The sequence below is a fragment of the Palaemon carinicauda genome, chromosome 37, assembly GCF_036898095.1.
Source record: "Palaemon carinicauda isolate YSFRI2023 chromosome 37, ASM3689809v2, whole genome shotgun sequence".
Lineage (NCBI taxonomy): Eukaryota > Metazoa > Arthropoda > Malacostraca > Decapoda > Palaemonidae > Palaemon > Palaemon carinicauda.
Window position 1 is genome coordinate 22,457,737 of NC_090761.1, and position 9,661 is coordinate 22,467,397.

Below are 9,661 nucleotides of genomic sequence, written 5' to 3' on the forward strand. Positions count from 1 at the left end.
CAACACACGTCAGGTATATCGTCAATGTCAATGCTGTCATCGCCGAAGAAGATTCTACGCCCCAAGATGCAGATAGGACACTTCAGGAACTCCGAGCTGCAGCAAGAGCTGATTCATCGTATACCCGTCTTGTGAATTGTGTGACTTCAGGATTTCCATCAAGCCGTTATAACCAACACCAGTCGTTACTCCCTTTCTGGAAATTAAGGGAAAACCTCTCAACTGATGGTGATCTGGTTCTCTACGGAGCAAGAATTGTTGTCCCTGCTGCCCTCCGCCGTCGTACTCTCGCTCGTCTACATGATAGCCATCGAGGAGTGGAAGCCACAAAGCGACGTGCAAGACAGACTGTTTTTTGGCCGGGAATTGATTCAGACATCACCAGTACTGTCAGAGCTTGTGAATCATGCCAAATGTTGCAGCCTAGCCTTCAGCAGGAACCCTTATTGAATGATGATCACCCTACGAGGCCTTTTGAGTCTGTCTCAGCTGACTTTTTCAGTGTCGCTGGGAAGTCATTCCTCGTTGTAACCGATCGACTCTCTGGGTGGCCTGTTGTGGTACCATGTAAAGGAGACACTACTGCTTCCAACACCATACGTATCTTCTGTCGTTACTTCAGGGAAGTCGGTGTTCCCCTTCGTCTCAGGACCGATGGTGGCCCTCAATTCGCCAGCAAAGACTTCCAAGATTTCATGATGAGATGGGGTGTCCACCATATCATGTCGTCACCACATTACCCGCAGTCCAATGGCCATGCAGAAGCTTCCGTAAAAGCCATTAAGCACTTAATCCTCAAGACATCACCTTCTGGCAATATTGACTGCGAAGAATTTGATCGAGGCCTCTTGGAACTGCGTAATACTCCAAACTTCACAGGCCGCTCTCCAGCACAGATTTTGTATGGCCGCCCACTCCGTACCTGTGTACCTGCTCATCCACAGTCTTTTTCAGAGGAATGGCAGGCCAAGTCTGAGGACTGTGACCGCCGTGCAGCTGCCCGTGCTGAACAAGTAAAACTACAATACGATCAACACGCCCGGCCACTTCCCAAGTTGGAAATAGGTCAGACAGTAAGGATCCAAGACCCGATATCACATCGATGGGAAAAGGTTGGCGTTGTCATGGGTTTTGGCAAATCACGGGACTATGAGGTGCGTCTTCCCAGTGGCCGAGTTTGGTGGCGTAACCGCCGCTTTCTACGTCCAGTGCCAACACCTGGTGTTGACCCCCTCCCCCATTTACCTGTGGCCCCTTGCACGGACATAGAAAGGTCCTTAGTCTCTAACCCCCAAGTGTTCCCACGCAGATCTCAAAGGCTCATTAGAAAGAGTTCGCTCGAGAATGGAACTACGAGCGCGAGGGGGGAGGGAGGTGTAGATATATAAAATGTGAGACCGTTACATTAACTGACGTTAATATATTATCATACCTAAAGCAATGTATGATGTTTCCCATTTATTATGTTTCCCATTTATTATGTCTCATTTATTATATGTCTCTTGTAAATAAATACACCCCCTATGTATTCATATGTGTATATGCATTATTATACCATGTTATTATGCATAGTTATTCATTATATTATTAAGTGTGGCAACGCCCCGAAGACATGGCAACAATGTACCTCCCAGCCTTGGGGCATCACACAATGTGCTTGTATTGTCGTTCGTCACCCAAGGCAGACGTATTTCCTGCCTGTTGTATTTAACTCTTGTATTGCACCTTCTCAATAGAACTTACATTAATTTCAAGATTGTGTTTCCTTCCCAACCTCCCAGGAACACCCCCAACAGAAAGTTCTAGCGAGGAAGAAATGTCCACTCCTTTCAGCCTAAAGGCCAGACTTAAGGCTGAGCGTTAGCCTTTCACCGCCGAGACCGAAAGGCGCATTTCCTCCCGCAAATACACGAGAAACTCCGCTATTGCTGGAATAGAGGCATCGAGTGGAGAGATACCCCTCCCAAGACACCAACCACAGAAGACTCTCCACTTTGCCTGGTAGACTCCCTCAGAGGACTTTCGCAGGTGCCGAGACATCCTCTCTGCAACCTGTTGCGAAAAGCCTCTCTCTGTGAGGAGACCCTGGATAGTCTCCAGGCGTGAAGCCAAAGCGAGGCTACGGCTTTTTGGAAGATGTTGCAGTGTGGTTGTCTGAGTAGCTCGTGTCGTGGGGGAAGTTCTCTTGGAAGCTCCGTCAGGCGCTGCAGAAGCTCCGGGAACCATTCCGCGTGATGCCATAGCGGAGCTATCAGGGTCATAGAGAGGTTGACCGATACTCTGGTCCTGTTGAGCACCCTTCTCATCAGACAGAACGGTGGGAAGGCGTACACGTTGATGTTTTAACACCGTTGTTGGAAAGCATCTTGCCAGAGAGCCTTGGGGTCCGGGACTGGGGAGCAGTACAGCGGCAGCTTGAAAATCAAGGCTGTCGCGAACAGGTCCACTGTCGGGGAACCCCACAAAGTCAGGACTTTGTTGGCTATCTGAGGATCCAAAGACCACTCGGTACTCACTATCTGCGAAGCTCTGCTCAGACTGTCGGTGAGCACATTCCTCTTGCCAGGAATGAAGCGAGCTGATAGTGTTATCGAGTGGACTTTGGCCCACCTCAGAATCTCTACCGCAAGATGGGATAGCTACTGTGAAAAAGTACCTCCCTGCTTGTTGATATTAGCCACTACCGTGGTGTTGTCGCTCATCACCACCACGGAGTGGCCCGCCAGGGTCCGTTGGAACTGTTGAAGAGCCAGGTATACGGCCTTCATCTCTAGCAGGTTGATGTGCAGGTACTTTTCTGATTCTGACCAAAGGCCTGAGGTCCTCTGATTCAGAATGTGGGGCCCCCAACCTTCTTTTGACGCGTCCGAGAACAGCGTCAAGTCCGGGGGAAGGACGAGAAGATCCACTCCCTTTCGTAGGTTCTCGTTGATCAGCCACCACCGCAGGTCCGCCTGTTCCGTGGGCCCTATCAGGACCAGAAAGTCCGGGGAGTCGGAGCCTTGACTCCACCGGGACTTGAGCCGCCATTGCAGGGATCTCATCCTGAGGCGGCCGTTCGGGACCAGACAGGCCAGGGAGGCTAGGTGACCTAAGAGACGCAACCAAGATTGGGCTGGAAGATTTTCCCGCCTGAGGAAGGGCTCTGCCACCCTCCTCAGCCTTGCTATCCTGTCGTCTGATGGAAATGCTTTGTGGAGATTGGTGTCTAACAACATGCCTAGATAAACCAGTCGTTGGGACGGCTGCAGAGAGGACTTCTCGAGATTTACCATGATCCCCAGATCTTGGCAAAGTCCCAGAAGCCTGTCTCGGTGTCGAAGAAGGGTCGACTCCGAGTCTGCCAGGATCAGCCAGTCGTCCAGATATCGGAGGAGACGGATGCCGTTCCTGTGCGCCCATGATGAAATCAGGGTAAACACTCTGGTGAACACCTGAGGTGCTGTGGAGAGACCGAAGCACAGTACCTTGAACTGGAAGGTCTTGCTGTCTAGGCAGAATCTCAAGTACTTCCTGGAAGACGGATGGATTGGGATCTGGAAGTACGCGTCCTTTAAATCCAGTGTACACATGAAGTCTTGTGGTCTCACTGCAAGTCTGACCGTGTCCGCTGTCTCTATGCTGAACGGAGTCTGCTTGACAAACTTGTTCAGCGCCGAGAGGTCGATGACGGGTCTCCAGCCTCCAGACGCCCTCTTTAAAAGAAAGAGTCGACTGAAGCAGCCTGGGGAGCCGTCTGGACTTCTGCCCGAAGGGCTAGCCCCTTTGCCAATTCCATGGCATAGGAGCTCAACGACACTGGATTCGCTGTCAGGGGAGGTTGAGATGTCGTGAATGGGACACGATAACCTTGTCCGATCACGGAAACTGTCCAAGAATCGGCCCCATGTTGCTGCCACCTGTGCACGCCACTTTGAAGGCATCCCCCCACAGGTGGACACGCGGGGGGACTGCCACTCCTAGAGTTTACAGCCGCGGCCGCTCCCTCTAGGAGTTTTGCCTCCCCTGGAGGACTTACCGCCCCTCTTGTCCTTGACAGGAAAGGGCTGGGGCTTAGACACCACTTTCTTAGCTGCCGGCGCCTGCTTCGGTGTCCTGCGAGGCTGCTGCTGATGTTGCTGCGGAGCTGGAGGCTTGTAGGGCCGAGATGCGAGGGCCCTTTGGAGGAGCGAGTCTTGGCTAGACTTCCTCCACCTCTCAGCTGTGCGTTCCATGTCCTTGGGCTCAAACAAACTTCCCCCAAGGATGGAGGAGTGTCTGAGCCTGCAGACATCCACGGCGGGGACCTTCGGGTGGATCTTCTCGGTCACCGCATCATGACGCTTCAAGACCGAGTTGGCCCACAGGTTGGTAACCTGGTGGGTCAAAAACTCGATGGAGCGAGTGCCCGAGAGGAGGAAGGTCTCCAGGGCCTTCCTATTGCTCTCCTTAGACAGGTCCTCAGAGCGCAATAGGATGCCCAGAGAACCCAGCCACACATCCAGCCATGAAGTGGCCTGCATGGCGCACTTCGCGACCTTCTCCTGGCTCAGGATCTCTGACGCCAAGAATGTCACCTGCTGGGCGGAGACCTTCTCTTGCGGAACTCCCCTAGTAAGCTCTTCCACCGAATGGTGGAGGGGAAGAGCAAGGCTGGACTCCCCCATAATCTCAAAGTACCTCCTCTGCTGTAAACGAGGAGGTGGGAGGAGTTTGTTCCCGGCAGAGGAACGACTGGAGGAGGGGAGGTCCAAGAGCTGAGCGTCGACCCTGTCTCTGGCACTCTTCACCCCCTGGGACCAGGGCAGAGCCACGCTGGCCTTTGGGGGCTTCTGAGTTCTATAGACCTGGTCCAGGACCGTGTCCTTGCCTTCGCGAGGGGCGATCTCCGGGTCCTTGAACCTGTTAAGCTGCCTCATCAGGCTCAAGACCTGCCAGAAGGCATGCTCAGACTCGTGCTGCTCTCCTCCCGGCGGACTGGCAGCTAAGTCTCCTGTCCCCAGAGGCTTTTCCTGGGGAGACACGTGAACATTCTCCCGGGGTCTGGCTGGTTCCTGACGAATTCGCGAAGAAGACTTCGGAACTGTCTTGGAGTCCTTGGGTTCCCTCCTGGGTGGGATACAAGACTCCAGCAAACAGGTCTGGAAGGTACCTTCCACGCGAGTCGGTTCTCCTCCACGAGGAGGGGACTCCCCCCTTGGTGCCAAAGGAGAGACCCCCGCCTCGCTGGACTCTCCTGAAGACGGAAAAGCCTCGTCCACAGGAACAGGAGAAAACGACCGCGAAGAGGATGGAGCCTTCCTGACGGACCTCTTAGGAACCAACTTCTCCCTGGGAGAAGTAACCACGAAGTCCACTCCTCTCCTTCTCTTCAGCAGGGGCGAGTCTGTCCTTGGCTTGAGTCCCAGATCGGCGATCGCTGGCTTCATAGCCTGCACTACCGCTCTCATCAAAGGACTAAACCAAGACTGACAAGATACGGACCCAGTGTCCATAATTCCCGCTGGAGGGAAGGGGATCTCCTGACCCTTCGGAGTGGACGCAACTGGGCCTACCTGCAGAGAAGAAAGGGAAGAATGTTGCCTTGACCTCTCCGACGATTCTTCCTGGTCATGAGAGACCTGCGCTTGCGCGGAGGCGATCCTGACTGCGATCTGGAAGCACGCGTACCTGCTGCTGCCACGAGCTGCGGAACCCGGCGAGAACGGGGGTCGCGTTGGGGGTCGCGCTGGCGCTCACGCGGAGGAGGATCCAATGAATCGCGCGCAGGTGGCTGCTGGAGCGCGGGCGCGTAGTCACGCGAAGAAAAAAACGCGTGCGGGCGAGTGGGCGTGCTGGCGAGTGGGCGCGTTGGCGCGTGGGCAAGAGAACGCACGGGCGCACAGGCGATCGCTGTAACTTGGGAGAAAAGCAAGGCGCAGAAGATCGATGGTGTCCTGGAGATCTGTGGCACGTGGGCGAGCGATGGCGCGTTGGCGAGCGATGGCGCGTTGGCGAGCGATGGCGCGTTGGCGAGCGATGGAGCGTTGGCGCGTTGGCGAGCGATGGTGCGTTGGCGAGCGATGGCGCATAGAACGCGCAGGCGAACGACCGCGTGTGGGCGAGATGGCCGCAGGAGACCTATGTCGATAAAGGTACAGGTGACGCTGACGCGTAGGAGAGCGCTTGCGCGCAGGCGATAGATCGCGCGGGCGCTCGGGAGATCGCCGAGGCTCTGGAGAACGCTGACGTGTAGGAGAACCCTGACGTGCTGGAGATCGTTGACGCGCTGGAGATCACTGACGTGTAGGAGATCGCTGGCGCGTAGGATATCGACGCGTAGACTGTTGCGCAGGATCAGGTGGCGCGACGCGCAAAGGCGAACGCTCGAGAACGGGCTTAGGATGAGAAGGCGCGTGTGCGCGCGAGCGCGCAGGAACTCTAGAAGTGCGCGCAGGAGACCGTGTGTGCTGCTGCGCAGGTGAAGGAGGACGAGCAGGAACGCGTGGGCGAGGAGGAATCAGGGCCTTGCCCACGGCCAGATCCGGAGATCTAGGGCGCGTGGGCGCGCAGGGTGCGTATCAGGAACTGGATGCGCAGGTGCGCGCTGACGAGCAGGAGATCTTGTGCGCTCAGGAGACCGCTGGCGCGCTGGGCGCGCAACAGGTACAGGAGGTTATTGACTGTCGACAGGAGAGCGCTGGCGAGCAGGAGGGCGCTGACGATCAGGAGAGCGCTGGCGAGCAGGAGAGCGCTGACGATCAGGAGAGTGCTGGCGAACAGGAGAGCGCTGGCGAGCAGGAGAGCGCTGACGAGCAGGAGAGCGCTGACGAGCAGGAGAGCGCTGACGAGCAGGAGAGCGCTGGCGAGGTGAGTCAGGAGACTGCAAAGCTGGAGAGAGTTTACGCACTACAACGCGTGAACGCGCAGGGGAACTCTGACGCGCAAGGGAAGCCCCCACACCGTGGGAGACATCCCTTTTCCCCGAAGGGGCCGATGCCCGTCGGCTGACGAGGTCAGAAGCCTGTTGCACATCCGCGCCAGAGGTGGAAGGTCTGGTAGGCGTAGGAGATCGTGAGCGATCACCGGAGAGGTCCAAGGACGTGGCTGCTACAGTCTGCTCCCGACGAGGAGGATCCTCATCAGAGGACGGAGGCGGCGACGACTCGAAGAGGCGCCTCTTGACTCCCATATAGGGAGACGGGAGGCCCCTGCGACGAAGAGGACGACGAGCCTTACGGCGAAGGCGGTCACGAGGGAGGTCATCAGGATCGTCGGTCCTCCGAAGAGGAGTCTCAGTCAGTGGTGCGCTCCCCCGAGGGGGAGCTGTACCTGCCGGAAAGACCGTGGGACCCACCTTCCCCTTCGAAGGATGTTCAGAAGGGGGAGGAGGGCCTTCAGCAACGTCCGCAACATCAGGAACAGCAGATGTTTGACCAGACCCGTCGGAAGCCTCTGCCACCACAACATCGACAATAGACAGAGGGTCTACCTCTGCTATCACCGGCGACTTCTTGACAGCGGCCCCCAAACTGGATAAGGTCAAACAGGGCTTTCTTGGAGGGCAAGCCCTTAAGCCCCAAGGAAGCCCAAAGCTGAAAGAGATCATTGTTAGAGACAGATTTATGGTCATCAACGTTAGAATCAAAATCCTCCCCCAGGGGAGGAGGGGGAGCCGCCCCGCTATGGGAGGCGACGCCCTCTCCCGCACCCTGAGATCGGGAAACAGAACAAGGGTCTACGCTACCACTCGGCGGCCTCTCACGAGAGGCCGGCCGAGTGAGAGCTTCGGAGGAGGTTTGGGCGGCGGAAGAAGAGTTCCTGGAGCCTTCCTCCTTCAAGGCAACCCTTGAAGGAGAAAGGTCTCTCTTGGACTTCTTCTTACGCCGCCGGGCAAACCTCTCCCACTGGGAGGTAAACCACTCCCTGCACTCACTGCACGTTACTTCCTTGTCACACCGTTGGGCTCGACACTGCGGGCAAAGGGTGTGGGGATCAGTTTCGACCGCTGACATGAAGGTACCGCAGGGGCGGCCGGCGATTCCAGGGCACTTGCGCATGATGAAAATAAAAAGGGCGAGGCCAACTTCCAAGCACACAGCTGAGGAAAAGCAAAAGAAAATATTAAGGCTGTCAATAACGAGGACGATAGACAGACACGTCTGCACATCGTCCGAGCCAAAAGTGAAGTGAGACAACTCACCGGTGTGTGGGGGGGGAGGGGTAGCAAGCTACCCCTTCCCCTACCCCCTTGCTAACTAGCGCGGGGGTAGTTAACCCTCGTTAAAATTTTATTGGCTCGTCAATTTCAGCTACACCGAAAGTAAACCCAATGTAAATAGCGTGGTTTGTATTTCAGTTACGGAACAAATCCCTTTTGGACTTCTTCCGGCGCCGGGCAAACCTCTCCCACTGGGAGGTAGACCACTCCCTACACTCACCGCATACATTACCCTTTTCACACCGTTGGCCCCTACAATGAGGACACAAGGTGTGAGGATCTGTGTCCCACAAGGGCGGTCAGGTAAACCAGGACACGTACGCATGATAATAGAGGCCAACTTCACACTCTGAGAGAAAAAGCAAAACAGATTAATGGCAGTCAAAGCGAGGGTGAGAGCAGACACGTTACCCCTCCCTACCCCCCCCCCCTCACACCGGTGAATACTTCTCTTTGCTTTTGGCTCGGGTGAAGAACAGACGTGTCTGCTCTCACCCGCGGTGGGGTAGTAAACCCTCGTTAAAACTTTAATAGCTCTTCATTCAGCTCTGCCGAAGTAATAACCCATATTAAATAGCGTGGTTTGTATTTCAGGTACGGAACAAATTATTATTACTGTACAGTATACAGTAATAACAACAAGTAGAAGGAGCAATAAGTGATTTCAGACCTCTGTCAATGAAGATTGTTAAAATTTTACACGTCTAGGGACTAAGCTTTTCCCTTTTCGTATGTTGACCATGAATGAATCTACAGTATAGAATAACAATAATAACCATAATCGCATTCTTGATCTGGATCACCATCAAAATCTAACAGATTCTTAGAGCATAATAATAATATGGTAATAATAATAAGTAGACTTTTTACCTGTGTTCCATAGAATGTGGCTGAATGCTATTTTCACTTCTCTAACTTCAACAACCTCCATAACTTTTGTTGGACAGCATAGTACCTGTGGCCCATTCCTGCACAACTGCCATGAAATATTACTACCACAACCATACAACATTCTCGTACCTGTAACCAAAATAAAGCAAATTAGCAAGTATACCTGTACGGTAATTTTTCATGACTATACAAACCTCAGCTCTTTACAATGGATATAAGGCTTCAGTGCAGCTCGAAACTAGCCATAAACTTTTACGCAAGGTATCAACGACCCTCCTCTAGTCTGCGGGGGTAGCAGGAGGTAGACAACCCACACCACTCACACACACTCACTGAGTGTATTACGTCACTTTTGACTTTTGGTAAGAATTTCTAAGAGGAAAGGTGATGGCAGGTCAAATATGAGTTAAGACCTCAGGTTTGTATAGTTAGGAAAAAACAAATTAGTGTACTTTCAATTTAGTCCTTTGTTCCTAAACAAATACAAGCCATTCACTCTTTACAATGGAGACTCACCCAGGTGGGTGGAAGTCCTTAACCCAACTGGCTGGGAACATGACCTGGGATAAAGTGTAAAAGAAATACCCTGAC

General features: G+C 54.0%; 1 protein-coding gene across 1 annotated transcript in view; it reads right to left on the minus strand.

The window, feature by feature from the left end:
* Positions 1-9,193, minus strand: part of LOC137629494 (probable E3 ubiquitin-protein ligase HERC3) — a 105,086-nt gene extending 95,893 nt beyond the window's left edge. Inside the window, exon 1 of the mRNA XM_068360847.1 lies at positions 9,050-9,193. Coding sequence (XP_068216948.1) covers positions 9,050-9,191 — 142 coding nt within the window. The 5' untranslated portion in view covers positions 9,192-9,193. The remainder of the gene's footprint in view (positions 1-9,049) is intronic.
* Positions 9,194-9,661: the final 468 nt, after the last annotated feature.